Below are 21,334 nucleotides of genomic sequence, written 5' to 3' on the forward strand. Positions count from 1 at the left end.
TAGTTATCCACAACTCACCTACCTATGCGCAAACATACACGTGATCACTGATGCTAATCTCTTCTTGTTGTGCCAAAAGGAAATATACTATTCCATCTGTTTTATTTATAGGAAACCTTCATCGACGATTGTTTTATTTTGTATATATCCCTTCTAGAAAACAGAACATATTCATTATTGTACAATCTACGATCCACCTAAAGCATTTTATCCAAGTTCTCACTTCTTTACCAACACCATGTCATCACTCTCTGAATCCCAATCTTATACACAATATTATTGACATGAAATATATTTGAGTTTCAATATCAGACAATAACATTATATCTGCGACACTGTAGTAGTCTCCTTAATATTAAATTTAACCTGTGAGAAAAAAAAACGCTTAACATGTGGCATACATACTAGCTAGGATATAAATAAAAACTAGTGAGAGGCAGAAAATGTCGTATAATAGTGATGTTAGTGATGTATTTTTTTAATGTATTATATATGATAAGAATAGTTATAGCATCCATTTGGAGAAAATAGAAAAAGAAGAATTGAATCCTAACATAATGGATCATCGTGTAAGCGTCAACAGTATATGAAAACGTGGAAAATGTTATATGGGACTAATTTTTGCTTTTCTTTCGTTTTGGCAGAAAGTTTTCATTATTTTTTTTATCTTTTTATTTTTATTTATTTTTTTATAGAAAGTTTTCATTATATATTGTAAACTTTACTATAAGATAATTACTAGAGAATTTAACTATATCGTAAACTACGTACAAATATCGGCATATGCGAAATGCGATATATATCACCTACCTAGAGGTGCATTATTCCACGTGTGATTTTATGTCCTTTAGATGTATTGACCATATAAATCAGTTATTTTGATTTATTAGTAATATTACACCAATATCTTCTATCCGAATGTTGATAGATCAATAACACAAACATAAATTATTATGCTACAAATTGGAATAATTTTATTCCTTTTTCGAAAAATATTGTAATAAAAAATATCTATTATTGATGTAATTGTGAATTTCACAATTCGATTATCTGGTTGCCCATTTCTTTATATATAAATCAATAAAACTAAAAATAAAATTGAAAACCTCGTTTAACTGCAACCAGTCCAACCAGCCATCTATAGTAATAATGCGGAGATGGTTTCCCACGTCCGGCTTTTAAAAAATTGACCCATTTAACGTTCTTTGATTTGATTACCAAACGCAAAATGTAATTTGAAACATATTCTACTTTTAACTACAATAGCTATAAGAAACAAAACTAGGGATAAGCTTAATTAAGTCACATTCCGCTAAATCAGATATTTCTTTTTTTGACATCCAAAAATGTTTAGAAATATCTATACTTCCAATCAAAATAAATAATCGTTCTACCTATAAATATAGATAATTTTTATATTGTACTCCATCTCCCATTCAAAACAGTTTCCTCACTACCCAAATCAAAATCTTTCAGTCTTTCTCTCCTACGTCTAAACCAAAATTATGGCTTCCTCACTTCTGACATCTTCGGGTATAATCCATAACACCGGTAGTTCTACTGTGGTTAATGCCGGGTCCGTGCTACCCCTTCGGTCTTTTATGCACTCTCTCCGCCTGACTCGACCGTACAATAAGCAGCCTGCCTTTTCCATCTCATGTTGCTCCTCCGAGTCCATAAAGACTGCTGCAACTAATGCTACTGGCCTCAAACCCGTTGTGGAACGGAGGCCAGAGTACATACCGAACAAGCTTCCCGACAAGAACTATGTGCGTGTATTCGATACGACGCTCCGTGATGGTGAACAAGCTCCCGGTGGATCCCTTACTCCTCCTCAGAAGCTAGAGATTGCCAGGCAGCTCGCTAAACTCCGAGTAGACATCATGGAAGTCGGTTTTCCCGGGTCGTCTGAAGAAGAGCTAGAAACCGTTAAGACCATCGCCAAGACCGTGGGAAATGAGGTAAGTTCCCAAATATGAATATCAGAAATAAGAAGTGACTATAGTACTAGTATGTAAAATAAACTATTGTATTGCTATTTCGCTTAGGTGGATGAGGAAACAGGCTACGTCCCGGTGATATGTGCCATTGCACGAAGCAAAAATAAAGATATTGAGGCCGCTTGGGAGGCAGTAAAGTACGCGAAGAGACCGAGGATACTCATATTCACATCTACTAGTGACATTCACATGAAATATAAGTTGAAGAAGACTAAAGAAGAAGTGATTGAGATGGCTGCCAGTAGTGTTAGGTTCGCTAAAAGCTTGGGCTTCAATGACATTCAACTTGGTTGTGAAGATGGTGGCAGGTCCAAATCTTTAAACCTTATATTGTATTAATTTTTAGTATTAATTCCTATGTTAGCTTTGACGTCTAGGTTCATTCTTTTTAATAATAGTTCATATCAAAATGTATTTGCTTTCCAACTTAAAACAGTTTTCACATGAGAAAAATCACGTAAATTAGACACAGGAAAAAGTCTAGATCATAATGTAAAAGGCGTTTTTAGTTGTTTAGTTCTAGATATAGTAAGGATTTTGTGTGACTTGTGACATTTACATATGCAACATTGCATGTCATATATTGATTTTAAAATACTAGATTAACTCAGGTCGGACAAGGACTTTCTATGCAAAATTCTAGGCGAATCAATCAAAGCGGGTGCTACTGTGGTGAACGTCGCAGATACTGTTGGGATCAACATGCCACATGAATACGGAGAACTCGTGACCTATCTCAAAGCAAACACTCCTGGAATTAACGATATTGTCTTCAGTGTTCATTGTCACAACGACCTTGGTCTTGCTACAGCTAACTCAATCGCCGTACGGAACTATCTAGCTCTCTTTTTTTTTTTTGGTGCCAGTGTCAGAGATACATTTTCATTTATTTACAAATATATACTCTCAATGAGATGATAATTAATCTCTACATATAAAAAATGATTTTACATGAGCACATGTATATAGGGTATACGTGCGGGAGCTAGACAAGTCGAAGTAACAATAAACGGAATTGGTGAAAGAAGTGGGAATGCGTCGCTAGAAGAGGTATCATCATCATCATCATAATCACACACTAATTATCATGGTCATCATAAAAATAAAAATCAATGTTATGTAGGTGGTGATGGCTATGAAATGTCGAGGAGCATATGTACTGGATGGTGTTTACACAGGATTAGACACCCGGGAAATTATGGCTACAAGCAAGATGGTAAAAACTTTCTTTATACACATGTTATAGATATATAATATTTTTTTTTCAAAAAAAGATAATGATGCTAGTTATTATGGTCTTAATAAGTATTAACAAGGTTGTACTGTATATGTAAATTATTGCGCAGGTTCAAGAGTATACCGGGTTGTATGTTCAACCACATAAACCTATAGTTGGAGCCAACTGTTTTGTTCATGAAAGCGGCATCCACCAGGTTCAGTTTTATAAAACATGGATTAAGATTCTGTATAAACTATTCTACATTTATCTTTCAAGTCCCTTTAAGCAACACTAATTTAATATTCTACATGTAACTAACTGAAATAAGTATTAATGTTGTATCAAAACTTAAAAGAAACAAAAAAACTCGACGAATATGCATTGATCAAATAAAAATAAATCGAAAGAACCATATACTGTAATATATATTCATACATATATATATATATATATATATATAGCTATATGTGACATGATGATTGAATTGATTAACATGATGATTGTTCTAATTAATATTTCGCAGGATGGAATATTGAAAAATCGGAGTACGTATGAGATCTTATCACCAGAAGATGTCGGGGTCGTTAAATCTCAAAATTCCGGCATTGTTCTTGGAAAACTTAGGTTATTATCCTATATTTTAAAATATAAATTTTTAGCACCACGTTTGTAATTTTCTTCTTATTTGTTTATCTATTTATTAATGTGCAGTGGACGTCATGCAGTGAAAGAGCGGCTGAAAGAGGTATATATTCCCAATGTGATTTCGTAATATCATTCATCTTTAGCTATACAATGATCACATGCATATACACACATATGCAATAACTGTTTGAACCAGATGACACTTCTTATACATAAATTTGATAAGTCATACCTAAGTGTTTTATTTTCTATATATTCTCAGTTGGGATATGAACTCGATGATCAGAAATTGAACGACGTCTTCTCACGGTTCAGGGATTTAACCAAGCATAAAAAGGTTAATTTTCATGGCCATGCATTACAAACTTGATTTTATTCTTTTCGAAAGAACAAAAAAAAACAAACCTTTAACACTTAACTGGTTTCAATTTTTGTTATTATTTACAGAGAATCACGGATGCTGATATGAAGGCATTAGTAACTTCTAGAAATGAAATTTCTATGGAGAAATTAAACGGCGCTAATGGTAATATATCAAACAGCTATATACCAGTTCCTCAGGTTTCCCTTTAATATGCATAGATGTATTAACACTTTGTATGTTTGTAAAATTACTGGCAATATCAAGTTCCATTTGATAGGCCATGCACGTGTCTTGTTGTAATGAATAAAAACCAGTTATTTTTCTTAATATTTGATTACCGTATATTATTAACTCGTTTTTTTTTAATTATATGCAATAAATAAATTCAGAAAATATTCAAATAACTCGTATTTGATCTCTCTGATTCAAATAAAACATTGCTTTAAGATTATTTTCTATATTGAATGTCAAATTTAATATACATTGGATGACAAAACCAAATTTGGACAGAGATTAGAAAAAGAGAATAGAATCACCCACAAGTAAAATTATGCAAAAAAACCACCTACGTACCACCAACCTGGTGATGCAAACATGTAACCCATCTGCCGAACTGAAGTTGCAAGAATCCACGTGCTCTTTTTGCTCTCTTTCTATTTAAAAGAAAAAACAAAACATAATTATATTGCAAAACTATATATATGAAGGAAGGTCTGGTCTTCTCATTAAAAATCAATTCAATTTTCGAATTTACCACTGCAAAATAATCAAAATCCCTTGATCAAAGTATCATTCTAAGCAACGTCATTTAAATATTTTTAAATACAAAAACAGTTTTCTTCTGTGAAGCAAATTTTTTTTTTAAAAAATAAACTTTTTTGCAATATAAGAGTTAATATTGCATAATCACTTCGTTTATTCTATTAACAAGTGAACGCATTTATACATACAAAGACAAGTATGTTAAGGTGTTCAACAAAAAAAAACAAAAACGTACATGTAGGTTTTGAGAAACCCTAATCAACCATATATCATACGAGAATTAGGTTAAAAGACCTAAAAAAAGCAGCCTAGCTAATATATATGTTCAGCTCTCAATTGGGACAAGGAACTTATGGGATATCTCACCATTGATGACCACAGTCACAAGCAACAACATACTGACTTTTTTTAAACGATCAATGATGCATATTAGGTTAAACTTATTACAAGTGATGAATGATAATCAAAAATCAAACACTCACACGCAACAAGCATTTGAATAACAATAAGTGTAGCTACCGGAGTCAATTATACAGTTTACGAATCATTTCTTTTACTAAGTTTTCGTCATTTCACAATATATGTATCGAGGACAACCGCATGCATCCACGGGTTCACACAAAATTCATTTTTCCTCTTATCACCGACCAATATATTCATAAGATTATAACGTCAAGTTGAACATTAGTTGAGAAAGTTAAAAAAATTCTCAACAAATGACAAAACTTTACGACTAAACATGATTGGTTACAATAATTTTATAATTGATCTTATTGGTGTTCCACATGCAAATTGAATTTATTTTTTTCAAATACTTCCGGATCAACTTCGTTCAATCATATGTTTAAAATATTAAGTCGAGAAAACTATTACATGTGCCCTTTTCTTATAAAGAGAATGATAATTAAGATAAGAAACGTGAGAGTATAAAAATGTCTTTTGGAAGAAAAATAATAGTTTACGAGAAAACCTCATATATATTATGGTAGACAAGTTGCATTATTGGAATTATAGCTTCTTAATGGAGATTAGCGTCTGTGATATGTCAGTGACACCTACCTGGAGGTATCACGTGATTAATTCATCCCAATTTGTATTTTATTTGCATTTAATCTGTGATCAATAAACAGAAATCCATTAACATCTTTCCACGTTTTATTTTTCTTTCACTTGGTTGAATCCATATATAAACTAATCAAATATTTAAAAAAAAAATAATTACCAATTCAGAAAATAAAATTAAAGACATGACTAAGATACTACAAATGTTACAAATATAAAACTAAGCGTATATATGAATTAATAACTAAAAAATAAATCAGTTAATATTTAAAGAATATATAATTATGTATTGGGTACGTGGGTTCTTAAAAAATAATTATAATTGATATCAAAATGAGTAGGATTTGTATATTTCTTACTTTTACAATATAAAAATCAAATTTACCTATTTTCTTGTCGATAAAAATCGTTTAAACTAAAATAATTTGAAAATCCAAACTGGAGGTACCTAATGTAAATAATAGTGTTATTCGGAAAAGTGATAGACTATCCTTCTTAGAACTTCTAGCTAGTGTGTGGGAATGTAAGGAAATAAAAATAAAATATGGCTAAAAAATAAAAAACAAAAATTCGTGACTTGTAGTCTTGTACATGGACTTATATATGTCACCACCAACGGAGACTAAATTAAAGATTATATACTGGCTTTTATTTTCATGAAAATCATCCAAGTGCGTCCAAAATGTAAATTAATATACGAATGTTGCCATGTTGGTCTAGTCGGACTCATTAGCTTGAACTGATTCAGCCGACAAAAAAAAAAAAAAAAAAAAAAAGCTTGAACTGATTCCATGCGGGAGTTTCAATTTCTAATAACTTAAAGACTTCTCGTGGATATGAATTGTGGTTAGAAGAATAATATAATGTTATTCAGTTATATATTTTTAGAATTCGGTGTTATATCTGTTAGATTATGCATATATGTCTATGAAAATTTACAGGCATTGTATTTTTTTTTTAGGGAAAATTCATCTGAAATATATTAGGTAATGATTTTTCACTGAATTTAAATTATTTTATAAGTTCTTTTTAGATAAAATACAAAAAAAAAAAAAATCTCAAGGCTTTAATTTTAGTGAAATTTCACAGTATTTTTTAACAAATCATAACAGAATTCTGAATTAATATTTAATCTTCAATTTCATATCAAAACATACAAAATATCTGGTTGAATACATTTCGTTTACGGTTATGAAGTATCATCTTTATTATATACTTTAATTGGTTTATTTTATGTATATGCATACCGTTCTAAAATTTATATAATTAGTTTAGTTAACTTTTTATATATGCAATTAATGAGTAAATGCATGTCAACTTTTCATATAAATAATATAGAGTTAATGTATGGTTTATATTTTTAACCATTGTATACAGCCTTTAAAAAAAAATAACTAAACGATTACTATAATAAGAATTAGTTTAAAGCTTTTGGACACCCAAGTGGTCGTCCCCTCAATCAAAAGTTTACAAATCATACAAAAAAATAATTTGATCTACCTATAAATATAGCTAGCTATTATATTCTACATTTAAAAGCAAATCAATTTCCTCATTCTCTATATATCCTCCAAATCAAATTAAAATATCAATCGTTTGCTCTCCCATACGTTTCTTTATAGTTATGGCTTCGTTACTTCTCAAATCTTCTACCATGATCATCACCATCAGTCCTACCATGGTTGTCCGGTCAGTGTTACCCTTTGGATCTTATCTGCCCTCTATCCGCCTGACCCGTCCATGTAACAAGTCAAAATTGTTCGTTTTATGTAACTCCTCTGAGTCCAAAAAGGCGGCCACTAGTGCAACTGACCTCAAATCCATCGTGGAACGGTGTCCTGAGTACATACCGAACAAGCTCCCGGACACGAACTATGTACGTATATTAGACACGACGCTTCGTGACGGTGAACAATCTCCCGGTGCAGCTCTTACTCCACCACAAAAGCTAGAGATAGCCCGCCAGCTCGTTAAACTCCGAGTAGATATCATGGAAGTCGGTTTTCCTGTGTCGTCTGAAGAAGAGTTCGAAACCATTAAAACTATCGCCAAGACTGTGGGGAACGAGGTCGTTTCTTCATTTCCCTCACATAAAATTATAATATAATGGTTTATGATCAAGCTATACATATATATATATAGTTTATTATTCTTTTGTGACAAATGATAAAATTAGTGTACTAGTTAAGTGTTAAAGAACTCACATCAGAAATAAGTTATTAATAAAGATATACAAGGAAAATAAACTAATATATTATTGTCTTTGCTTAGGTGGATGAGGAAACCGGTTACGTCCCGGTGATAGCCGCCCTTGCACGATGCAAAAAAGGTGACATCGATGCGGCTTGGGAGGCGGTGAAGTACGCGAAGAGGCCGAGGGTAACCTTGTTCACATCTACAAGTGACATCCACATGAAACATAAGTTGAAAAAGACTAAAGAGGAATTGATCGAGATAACCGTGAGTAGTATTAAGTACGCTAAAAGCTTGGGCTTCACTGACATCCAAATTGGCTGCGAAGATGGTGGCAGGTGCATATATCTATCTATATACAACCTTAATATATCTCGATTGTTTCAAAGTCTTTGTTAATAAGTTATAACCTTAAATTGTTTCTGTTTTACGTACTTTTTTATCTTTTACTATAACAAACATTTTTAAAAATATTATTTTCTTTTTCATTTTTCAATGTAAATTCCTTTCTAAAATAAATTTTTACATGTAAACTGCAACAATATAGATCATAACGTTTTGAGCTGTTGGGTTATGAAATTTACAAATTTAATCATGTACGTCATATATAGATTTTAAAATACTATAGTGTGATCATTTAGGTCGGATAAGGATTTTCTATGTAAGATTCTAGGAGAATCGATTAAAGCGGGGGCAACAACGGTGGGATTCGCGGACACGGTCGGGATCAACATGCCCCCAGAATTTGGAGAACTCGTGGCTTATGTCAAAGCGAACACTCCTGGGTCTGATAATGTTGTCTTCGCCATTCATTGCCACAACGACCTTGGTGTTGCTACCGCCAATACAATCTCCGTACGTAATTACTCTCCTTTATTCTGTGTTAAATTGACTAACAAATCGCCTTACAGATTAATAATGTCGAGGTGATCACACAGACATGTCATTAATTTTCACGATAAGATCAATAAGTTTTACAATATATACATAATAGGGTATATGTGCTGGCGCAAGACAAATCGAAGTAACGATCAACGGAATAGGTGAAAGAAGTGGTAATGCACCGCTTGAAGAGGTAATATCGTCGTCATCATCATTAGTACTTTTTTTTTTAATCGTGGCCTTAAACATAATATGATTTTTTTAAAAGACAAAAAAGGTTCAAATATAACACACTTAACTAAACTATTACGTAAGCCCATAACGAACCAGTAACAAAGCCTTTAGTAATTACAAGACATTTAAAATGGATATTGTAGTACTAAAAGGAAAAAAAAAAAAGGCTGAAGAAAATTAAGAAAGGATAAGACACTATACAAACACAGGAAATTGAATCACATGCTTCTTGTGACCCATCAAGAATTTTGAAAGATAACAATCGTACCAAATTTAGGTAAGTAAGTATTTTAAAAGGTGGACAAAAAAGAAAGAAACAGAAGATTCATGTTCTTTATGAAAAGACTGTTATGTATGTATAGGTCGTGATGGCTTTGAAATGTCGAGGAGAATATCAGATGGATGGTGTCTACACAAAAATAAACACACACCAAATTATGGCTACCAGCAAGATGGTAAACTTTTACTATAAAGAAATAATGATACTAACTAATTTTTAGCCTTTATAATAACTGACTAAAATTATATATGTAAATTGTTGAGCAGGTTCAAGAGCATACCGGCATGTATGTTCAACCACATAAGCCCATAGTTGGAGACAACTGTTTTGTTCATGAGAGCGGCATTCACCAGGTTCCGATACTTGTATATATATGCATGTCATAATAAAATCAAGAATTGAGACTAAATAATTTGCTAGTATTTATATGTTTAATGATTGTTCAAACATTTTTGCAGGATGGGATGTTGAAAAATCGAAGTACATATGAGATCTTATCACCAGAAGATATTGGGATCGTAAAATCTTTAAAGTCTGGACTTGTTCTTGGAAAGCTTAGGTAAGTAGTGATGATGTTTCTTAGTTTTAGATTACTATTAAAGTTATACGTACGTACCGTTGTTTAATTAATTTTACTAAACATCATATATCAATCAATGCATGAATATATGCCAGTGGACGTCATGCTGTAAAAGACCGGCTGAAAGAGGTACGTACCCATGTGATTCCCTAATAACTTGATCTTGAATCATAAAAATGATATCATCAGACTTTGTGGAGTTAAATATTTGATTACTCATATATATTTATATGTTTTTGTATATTCTCAGTTGGGATACGAAATCAACGATGAGAAATTAAACGACATCTTCTCACGATTCAAAAACTTAACCAAGCAGAAAAAGGTGTTTCATTTATATACATATATATGCGATATATTCCAAATATTTTATGTTTTGAAATGAAATATTAACACAAATTATACGAATGTATTTTTAAAAATAAAATTTTAGAAAAAAAAAGAATTGTTAAAAAAAAAAAAGTTTTAGAAATGCCGTTACATCCACTAAATTCCAATTGATTTAACTTTTTTCAGAGAATCACGGACGATGATCTGAAGGCATTAGTCGTGAACGTTGATGGAACCGAATCAGAAAAATTAAACAAACTTGTATCAAACCCTCATCAGATTCCCTCTGTGGTCTAACTCTGTGAAGACGTAGTGTATTCATCGAAGATATTATGTTTCTTTTGTTTTATATTGATCAATATCAAGCTTTATTCGATATATATATATATATATATATATATATATATATGTTTGTTGTTGTAATCAATAAATATAGTATTAACTGGGAGTGTTTTCAATCTATCAAATACGTGTTTTTGATGTTTATTATAAACATTTTATTAGACTATCTGTCTTTCGTTCTTCCCTTATTTTATTAAAAGAAAATAATATACAAGAAGGTTGTATCAATACACCATTTATCTATCTTTTTCATTTTCAATTCTTGTTTTTCTTTTACAAAATCATTCTGGTTCTATTTATGTTCTATTTCCTTTTTCATAAAAATAAACAAATTAACTTTGTTTTTGTCCTTATTCCTTATTGCTATATATGTTTTCTGTTCATATCGTATCAATCATTATCCTTCTTCTCTTTTTCTTTTTTTTTTTTTTGGGTGCAAATCTTTCCTCTCACTACTACAATAATTTGTAATTTAGAAACAACCAATCCAGTAGAAAAGAGGACAACTTAGCGAAAATACATATTTTACGTTCAGAATAATAAGTACAACTTGTGATTTCAAATCCGAACACACAACACAGTTTAAACGGGTGTGATATTTCACGAGGTGCATGTAATGTACGCATTAAAGATTACGTATACGTGATTTATATAGGGAATGTATGTCTCCTTACGGATAACAAAGCACTTGAAATCTCAATCATTTTCAAAAACAATACTTGTCTCATCATACAGAATTAAGAGTCGTTCTCTTTCGTGGGATATCGTTTGATAGCTATATATTGATATTGTCGTTCTCTATGTGGGAGACATCAGACATGTTACTTTACATGGAAAATGATTTGTGTTTGTCTTTCAACGATTCAGTGTGGAATAAGATTACAAGCTTTTTTAGCAAACGCATATTGGCTTTCTATTTCCATGTCGAGACAAACTTTTGAATCCACTACAGAACCATTTCCCTAGACGTTCCTTCTACTTGAATGTTGGTGTTGGAATTAGCACCAACGACATACCGGCCTAAACCAATACGGAATCGAATTAAACCAATAAATCGGGGAATCCCGATTTATTGTCCAATTATTGCAAAGTGTGCTTCATTCCTAAAATGGAATACACGACCTCGGATCATTAGGGTTTCGCAAACCCAAATCGAATATTTATGACAATATCTTCCGAAAATCTAAGTAAGAGAAGCATTTATTTTAACCCTAAATCCCTTGTATAAATAGAGAAGATGTCTCTATTCTAGGGCATCGATCATTTAATAACAAAAACCCTAGTTCCTCACTTGTTCTTGAGCAAACCCTAAATCGTTCATTTCTAGGTCAAGTCAATCCTTTTAATCCGTTTCAATTCGAGTTCTTGAGAGATTGTTAAAAGTGAATTTATTCTCCTTTCCTTAATAAATTCATTGTGTGAACCCTTGGTTCAACAATTGGCGCTAGAAGGAGGGGGGGAATTTTTTCCTTTCTAGAAAGCATTTTCAAAAGTAACACTTCTCTCAACTCGGTTAACGAAGCAATCCACCTCGAGATCTCTCAGCAACTCGGCCCTGTTGACTCACGTCCAAACGAGGAGCCCGACGAAGAGCCCCTTACTAACGACTCGACCTTCAACGAAAGGATCGAGGAAGAAGTCCGTCAAATGAATCTCCCGGCACCAGTCGAAACCACCGAGCGTCCTCAAACTGGCGAAGTGGAAGGCAATACGACCGCCCCTCGAAGGTCCGAAGGTCAGCCCACGAACGAGCCACAACTCGCTCAGGTCGCTCCATCGGGTCCACCGGTTCAGCAAACCGTATCCATGGACGACCTGCGCATAGTGTTCGGAAGCATGACGAAAGACATCTACGACCGAATCGCGGCAGCCGACCACCGGATGGATACGATCATGCGTAATCGTACGCCGGAATCTAACGGGCAAGACGTAAGTCTCGACGTCCTCGCCCCCGGTCCGGTCGGAGGATGCACGGTACATCCTCCAGTGCCAGTTGGCCGCTCGTGCGTAAGACCTACGCCAACCGGGACTCGACCCCGAGCATTGGTAACAGCGTCCAGCCAACCTGCGGACGCGCCCAGCTCCGGTCGAAATCGGGATCTGGAAGATCTGTACGCAAGGATAGCCGACATAAACTCTCAGGTCCATCGGGTCTCCAGTTCGGCCCCTGAAATCGACCGTATGTTCGAAGAGACACAGCGAACTCCCTTCACGAGCCGCATCACTCAAGCCCGAATTCCGCATATCAAATTCAGGCTGCCGACGTACGACGGGGATAAGGATCCACGTACCTTTATGACGACGTTCATGGCCGCAGTCACAAAAGCACACTTCTCCGACGAGGAGAAGGATACAGGGCATTGCCAGTTATTCGTCGAAAGTCTGACCGGCAATGCACTCACCTGGTTTTCTCGGATTAGCCCGAATTCGATCGATAACTTCGCCCAACGTTGGGAAGCTTTCCTCCGGCATTACCGACATTTCATACAACCCGGAGCATCCAGCATCGATCTCTGGGACACAACTCAGGAAGTCGGCGAAACTCTGCAGCAGTACTTGGTGCGATTCAAGAATTTGCTGGCCAAAGTATCAGTCCCAGAGGATGCCGCTTTGGCCGCATTCCGCAAGGGGCTCGTTCCAGGATCGTCCCTGCAAAAAGACTTGGCCATCCGTGAGCCGAAAGATCTCGACGACGCGCTATATCGTGCGTCCAGATACGCACTTTTTGAAGAAGAAAATGCCAAACTAGCGGCGAAGTCTGGGGCAAACCGTCCTACACCCCGAGACCGAAAACGTGAAGACTACCGGGAACCACGTAAGCACTATGAGGGAAAGGACGCTTCGCGCGGCGCAATTAGTGCGATCTCAAAAGAAGCCAGTAACCAAAACACGTCGTCCAAAGAAGCATAATGCACTTTCCATAAGTTCGCCGGACATTCAACCGAAGAGTGCAAGCATCTCTCTAACTATCTACTCGATAAATACAAGTCCGGCGAAATAGAAGCGGTATTCCAGCCCAAAGAATACAGAGGACAACGACCTGACGGAAGGCGCGGGCGCGGTCGAGGCCGAGGCCAGGAGACACGACAATACCGAGATGACGGCCCCGATCGGCGAGATCGGTCTGATGAGAGGCGAAGTCCCGATCGGCGAGATCGGTCTGATGAGAGGCGAAGTCCCGATCGGCATAACGATGAAGGGGGAGAACTGTCGGGACCACCGAAAAGACAGAGAGGGCAACGACCGCAGCGTGCTGGCTCACCGGCTCGCGGACGGATAACCATGATACTGGGGACGCCTGAGGACTGCAACGACTCGGTCCGGGCACTCAAAAAGAGAGCCAGACAGGTGTGCAGCTTGCATGTCGCACCGGAAGACTCAGTGGCAGCTGGCGAACTTATCACATTCTCTTCCGACGATGCCAAGGGAATACAACACCCCCATAACGACTCTATAGTCGTGGAAGTTACCATGGGAAATTACGATGTGGAACGCGTTTTAGTCGATACCGGCAGTACCGTCAACGTGCTATTCTTATGCACCCTAGCCAAGATGGGGATCTCAGAATCCGAAATAAAACCGAAAGCTCGAACGCTAACCGGTTACGACGGTACGACCCGTCTCGCGATGGGGGACATCAAAATCGAAGTGAAGGTTGGAGGAGTGGCAAAAAAGCTTAAGTTCACGGTAGTTGACGCCCCACTGATCTATAATGCGATACTCGGCTCCTCTTGGATTTATGCCATGAGAGCCATTCCTTCTGTTTATCATCTGTGCGTGAAGTTTCCTACGGCAACCGGAATCTACATCTTGTACGGCGACCAGAAAATGTCGCGGAACTGCTGCATCATCGAAAAGAAACAGAGAAGGGACGACCTCGCATAGCAATTACAGAGCGGAGAATGCAGCGACGTTCTCCGAAAACCGGCGCGCGCATCCCTCCAATCTCCGAGCTGCCAGGTTATCCAGGTCAATATCGACGAATCCGATCCCTCCCGCACAGTGGGCGTTGGAGCCATGCTAGACGACCCGATCAAACAGGAGCTGGTAGCTTTCCTGAGAACGAGATCGTCCACGTTCGCATGGTCAACTAGGGATATGATCGGAGTAGATCCTGAAATAGCTTGTCACAAACTCAACGTGGATCCCACTTTCAAACCAGTTCGCCAGAAAAGGCGTAGGCTGGGCAACGAACGAGCTCAAGCAGTTCAAGACGAGGTACAACGACTGTTAAAGGCGGACCTTATCATGGAAGTACAATACCCGGAGTGGCTGGCGAACCCGGTTGTCGTCAAAAAGAAAAACGGTAAATGGAGAACGTGCGTAGATTTTACCGACCTGAACAAAGCCTGTCCCAAGAACTCTTTCCCGCTCCCACACATAGATCGCTTGATAGAAGCAACTTCGGGGAATCAGTTGTTATCATTTATAGACGCCTTCTCAGGTTATAACCAGATCATGATGCACGTCGCTGACCGCGAGAAAACGTCCTTCATTACGGATAGGGGGACATATTGCTATAAAGTCATGCCCTTCAGTTTGAAAAATGCGGGAGCAACCTATCAACGCCTCGTAAACCGAATGTTCGCCGATCTCGTAGGACGGACAATGGAGGTGTATATTGACGACATGCTGGTAAAGTCGTTAACGGCAGAAGATCACGTCCATCACCTCGCGGAATGTTTCGACCTCCTCGACAAATACCAGATGAAATTAAACCCAACTAAATGCACATTTGGATTAACATCCGGGGAGTTTCTGGGGTACATCGTGACCGAACGCGGGATCGAGGCCAACCCAAAGCAGATAACGGCGGTTTTGGAGCTCCCTTCCCCAACTAACAAACGCGAGGTCCAACGTTTGACAGGTCGGATTGCAGCTCTCAATCGCTTCATCGCAAGATCGACAGACAGATGCCTTCCTTTCTACCAACTATTCCGAGGAAATCGAGATTTTCATTGGGACGAGCGATGCGAAGCGGCTTTCCAAGAGTTGAAGACATATCTGACCAGCCACCCCATCCTAGTCAAACCCGAGAACGGCGATGTCTTATACCTCTACGTTTCGGTCTCTAGCACAGCAGTAAGCAGCGTCTTAGTCCGAAACGATCGCGGCGATCAGAGCCCTGTTCTTTACGTCAGCAAATCCTTGAACGATGCCGAAACACGCTACCCAACATTAGAGAAGTTCGCCTTAGCCGTCATCGTCGCCGCCCGGAAGTTGCGTCCGTATTTTCAATCGCACGCAATCATCATCTATACCGATCAACCATTTCGGACAGTGCTACACAGCCCTGTGCAGTCAGGAAGAATGGCTAAATGGGCCATCGAACTAATCGAATACGATATTGAGTACCGCTCTCGTCCCAGTCTGAAAGCACAAGTTTTAGCGGACTTTATGGTCGAGCTCGCCCCAGAACTCGTGGAGGACGCACCAAAAGTCGAAAGCTGGACCCTCTATGTCGACGGATCTTCTTGCAACCAAGGATCCGTAGTAGGAATCCTCTTGCGATCACCGATAGGCGAGATTCTGGAACAATCGTTTAAACTCGGTTTCAAAGCATCTAATAACGAGGCCGAGTACGAAGCTTTGCTCGCAGGAATACGATTTGATAGGGGCATCGGAATAAAACATATTCAGGCATTTTGCGATTCACAACTGGTCGTAAGCCAATTCAGCGGAGAATTCGACACCAAGAACGAGCGGATGAGTTCTTATCTGGCGTTAGTCCGATCCGCCTCAGCCGAATTCGATAGCTTCTCTCTCACAAAAATTCCACGCAGCGACAAAACTTCGGCCGACGCCCTCGCCGCCTTAGCTTTAAACGCAAATCCAGACCTCCGCCGATCCATCCCCATCGAAAGTATCGATCTGCCAAGTATCGCTCAACCTCATGAGATCAAACTCATCATGAACGACTTGGTCCAAATGGAGATCGACCCGGTTGAGAACGAGCCCCATGAGGAACAAGCCCCCCCGGTCGACTGGCGGGAAGAGATCAAACTCTACATACAAAGCGGTCAGGTTCCCGCAGACCGGTGGCAGGCTCGACGACTAAAAGCCCGATGTGCCAATTACATTCTGACAAATGGAGAACTTCTCCGGAGAAGTTCTAACGGAACCTTTCTTACCTGCGTCGATCGAGACGAAAGCGAAAGGATTATGGGCGAGGTCCACGAAGGAGACGGCGGGAACCATTCGGGTGGACGCGCGTTGGCCCTAAAAATAAAGAAAGACGCCCAAAAGTGCGAATCTTGTCAAAGGCACGCCACTTTGAAACACGTACCTCCCGAAGCGCTTTCTCCCGTGGCAGCACCCTACCCCTTCATGCGATGGGCCATGGACATCGTCGGACCCTTTACTCCTTGTCGCACTAAAAGATTTTTGCTGGTGCTCACCGACTTTTTCACCAAATGGGTAGAGGCGGAATCGTTCAGTCAGGTCAAGTCGGGCGACGTAACCGGATTCATCTGGAAGTACATTATCTTGCGACACGGTATTCCCTATGAGATCGTCACAGATAACGGATCTCAATTCACTTCCTACCTAACCAAGCGGTTTTTCAGAAAATGGCACATCAAACTCAGTACTTCAACCCCGCGATACCCTCAAGAAAACGGCCATGCTGAGGCTACCAACAAAACTATCCTCGACGGCATCAAGAAAAGGTTAGGTCGGAAAAAGGGACTTTGGGCCGACGAACTCGACGGAGTATTATGGTCGCATCGCACGACTACTCGACGCGCAACCGGATTCTCGCCGTTCGCCTTAGCTTACGGTGTTGAAGCAATGGCGGCTTCGGAGGTCGGAATACCGACGCTCCGGCGAACAATGATGATCGCGGACCCGGAGTTAAACGACACTCGGCTCCACGATCACCTCGATTGGAGTGATGAACTACGAGATCAAGCAATGATCCGTATACAAAACTACCAGAACTCGGCAGAGAAGTATTACAACAAGACCGTCCGGTAACGCCGTTTTAATGAGGGCGACCTGGTTCTGCGAGAAGTTTTCGAAAACACCAAAGAGCTCAACGCCGGAAAGCTCGGAGCAAAATGGGAAGGCCCCTATATCGTCGCACGGCGAGTTCACCCAGGCGTCTATGAACTATCGACCATGGAAGGACAGCGAGTGCAACACTTCTGGAACGCGGCCCACCTCAAAAGGTTCAACTATTAGGTCGGGAATCCGACCACAAAGGCAGATGGATGCCTCACTCGGAAATCCGAGTCATTCATTTGATGTACTGTGAACTACGATTGGCTTGATCCTCGAAAGAGGTACGTAAGCAACCATGATAAATGGTGCAGCTAACAAAAAAAAAATAATAAAGCAATAATGAACGCGCGATTGACGATTAACGATCCCGTTTTATTTGATAAAGTTTGTTACAAGCAGAATACACTCTTGGGCAAATACACTCTTGGGCAAATACGCTCTTGAGCCAAAACAATAAAAAAAAAAAAAAACAAAGGGAGAAGAAGAACCTCATAATGGCCACTAGCCAAAGCGACCAACTTAGCCCCCCAAACCGACGAATTCGGGAAACAGGTCGGTGTCGCCGTCGTCCAACTCCGGAAGAGGATACTCCTTCTCCTCTTCCGCCCAGAAGGAACTTGCCTGCCTCGCCAGTTTGAGGATCTTTCTTCTGATCGGCACCCCCTCGGAAACCATCAGCAGAAGTAAACTCTCAACACCTTCCGCACGAACCCTTTTATGAGTGACTTCGGCCGCACTATTGAACGCGACAATATAGTCGCACAACCGAGCAATGCGAGCGCGATATCCCTCCAGTTCTTCGCTACGCGTCCGGCTCGCAACGAGAGGCCTATCAAACGAATCAAGGTCCCCTTCTCGAAGCCGCGAGACTTTGATACGTTCAAGAGAGGATTGTAGGTATTAGAAATGACCCGATTACAGCGCACGTTCTCGAAGGGTATCGTTGAGGCCACGCTCCAAAACGGATTTCTCTATAAACTCCTCAACCCCGAGATATCGTTCGAGGTCGGCCTTAGGATTTTGACGCTCCCAAAGTGACCGGATGTGCATGCTTAGCCTGCAAATCCGGGCCTTGTAAACCTCCGCCTTGATCTCATCTTCATTAATTTGTTCTACCGGACGGCGACCTGCCCGGAGAAAGGGATCGTTAGCAGTCCCTTTAGAAGATCCGGGCATTGAGGGAATCGCTGAGTGATAATAAAATGGATACCAAAAGCGGGATATTTATAGCCAGAAACCGCATTGAATGCCAGATATTTCCCAACCACCCTCATCCGAATGACCATACACTGAAGAGGCACGCATCACCATATCAATTGGGACCAAGCGTTCACGAATCTCGAGATGGCTTAGAGTGACGACCCGTCAAATCACTCTTTCGCAGTTTTCCAAAAAAAAAAAATAAAAAAATATATATATATATATATATATATATATATATATATATATAAATATATATATATATATATATATATATATATATATATATATATAAATATATGAATACCAGATTATTCATATATGCATCCCCGACACCCTGGCCAGGTGATCGGCGCGCGTCGAACGCATAATCCTTAAGTTTAGGAGTAAGCCGAACTCAGAGATTAATGTTTCGCACCTAAAGATCCCGTGTTCGGATGGGACAGTCAGCCGAACCAGAGAAGTCAATCTTTCGCAGCCCATATCCGAACCGGCACCAAAGTAGGTAAGCCGAGTCCAAAGATATATCTCGCCCTCCTGCAAAGTACACTCTACTCGAGGAAAGAAATTCCTCACTTCGGAGCCCAGAGATATCTCCAAATGTATTTAACTATGGCCAATCGTGAACTCGTAAGCCGGGAGACGTCCCGCCGAGTCATGAAATCCCCATTTAAATTAAAACGCCGGGAAACACGGCTAGTATTATTTGAAATCGGATGCAACGGTTCAATAGTGTTACGACAGAATAAGATTACATCGGCATAAAATAAAAAATAAAAAAATCGCCTAGTCCACGATCAACGGACCCTTCGCCCCAGTTGCGGCGACCTGACGCGTGTCATGCAGAAGGCGACTCGGCATTGGCCAAAGCAGCTGCATGCCAGTTCGCTCCCAATCGGCTGGATCCATCTCCAACGCCCGAGCCTTCTGCTCCGCCTCGTCGAGCCTGAGAATCGCTTTCCTTCTCTTCGATTTTAGCCTGGCGAATTCTTCTTCCAGCTCGTCCAAACGGAGGTCGATCCTTCTTTTCTTCAGGCGAAAGAATTAATCCCTGCACTGTTCTTGATAGAGGCCTCTGACCTACAAAAACAAAAGACAATTGTTTAAATCCCCCGCAAATAGGATGCCAACATCCGCATACACGGAACGCTACCGATACCTTCTTAACAAACGCCTCGGCCTTGTCTGATTCGGCTTTACTGGCCAACGTGCCTATGAGAAATGCCTTCACACCCGACGGTGTAAATTCGAGATATCGCGGGATCCCCAGGATGGGCGGTGCATTCCGGTTAGATTCAACATCCCGCATACATTGCTCGCAGTAGGCATAAAGGCTTGTCGGCATCGGAGCTATGCGCCCGAACCCAAAGGGAATCCAGTTTCTCGGGTGAGATTCCAGCAGTTTCAACTTATGATCGAAAGCCGATCTAATCTCATCAACAATGAGGAATTGTTTAAAGTACTGCGTATGTTTATCATACACAGCCTGGAATAACTCCTCTAACCGGAGTTTCTCTTGTCGAGTAACTCGCGACATCAAAGTCCTAGGAACCCTTAACGTCGGGAACAAGGGCATCCCACGATCAAGAGCTTCTTTCTCAGTGAAAGTCGGCATATCAACACCGGCGGACGGAGATGATCCATCGCTTTTAGTCGAACCAGATTTCTCCATGACACCAGTTGCAGGAAAAAGAGGACGCAAGTTTAGTCTAAGGATGTCTTGAAAAACCATTGGCCGGGCAGCCTATTTATACCTATCACCCCCGTCTTTTACTGGAGCAAAACTGGCAGTCGGGGGAAGACTATATAGGAAAATCACCAATTTCAAGCCAAGAAAAAAGCATATTTCCACTTTTACGAATAAGGGAAATACAAAAAAAAAAGTAATACTTCCGCTTTTTGGAACAGGTAGGAGCAAGCTGTCGAAGAAGTGAAATTTAAAAGAGAAAATGTATTACAAAAGGGCCGGCGGCCCATCCAAGTTCAAGAGTCAAATAAATAAAAAAAAAGAAGAGCATTAGACGAATTCAACGTCATCTTCAGGATTGCCCAGGTCATCATTGGTGTCAGGAGCTCGAAGGTCATCATTGGTGTCAGGAGCTCGAAGGTCGGCCTGAAAGGCTGGAGCATTCGATCCATGTGGCTCACGGATAGATCTGGGAGCGGGATCCTCAGGCCAAAGAAGACCGTAGCCGAGCTGGTCCGGGGACATGTTCAGGTCGGCAGAGTCGAGGACGAG

At 39.5% G+C, this 21,334-nt stretch overlaps 2 protein-coding genes across 2 annotated transcripts; both read left to right on the top strand.

Moving 5' to 3' along the window:
• Positions 1-1,445: 1,445 nt before the first annotated feature.
• On the top strand, positions 1,446-4,570 carry LOC17883860 (methylthioalkylmalate synthase 2, chloroplastic). The gene is made up of 10 exons (XM_006289758.2): positions 1,446-1,961; positions 2,049-2,308; positions 2,612-2,825; positions 2,970-3,050; positions 3,124-3,216; positions 3,347-3,433; positions 3,743-3,843; positions 3,931-3,964; positions 4,127-4,201; positions 4,312-4,570. Exons 1-10 carry the CDS (start codon positions 1,506-1,508, stop codon positions 4,435-4,437), a joined length of 1,527 nt encoding a protein of 508 aa, XP_006289820.1. The 5' UTR covers positions 1,446-1,505; the 3' UTR covers positions 4,438-4,570.
• A 3,039-nt stretch (positions 4,571-7,609) lies between these two features.
• Positions 7,610-11,048, top strand: LOC17883723 (methylthioalkylmalate synthase 3, chloroplastic). The gene is made up of 10 exons (XM_006290138.2): positions 7,610-8,120; positions 8,324-8,583; positions 8,887-9,100; positions 9,240-9,320; positions 9,724-9,816; positions 9,908-9,994; positions 10,100-10,200; positions 10,317-10,350; positions 10,472-10,546; positions 10,738-11,048. The coding sequence occupies exons 1-10, from the start codon at positions 7,677-7,679 to the stop codon at positions 10,846-10,848; spliced, it is 1,500 nt and encodes a 499-aa protein (XP_006290200.1). The 5' UTR covers positions 7,610-7,676; the 3' UTR covers positions 10,849-11,048.
• Positions 11,049-21,334: the final 10,286 nt, after the last annotated feature.

This window comes from Capsella rubella, unplaced genomic scaffold (assembly GCF_000375325.1).
Source record: "Capsella rubella cultivar Monte Gargano unplaced genomic scaffold, Caprub1_0 scaffold_6, whole genome shotgun sequence".
NCBI lineage: Eukaryota > Viridiplantae > Streptophyta > Magnoliopsida > Brassicales > Brassicaceae > Capsella > Capsella rubella.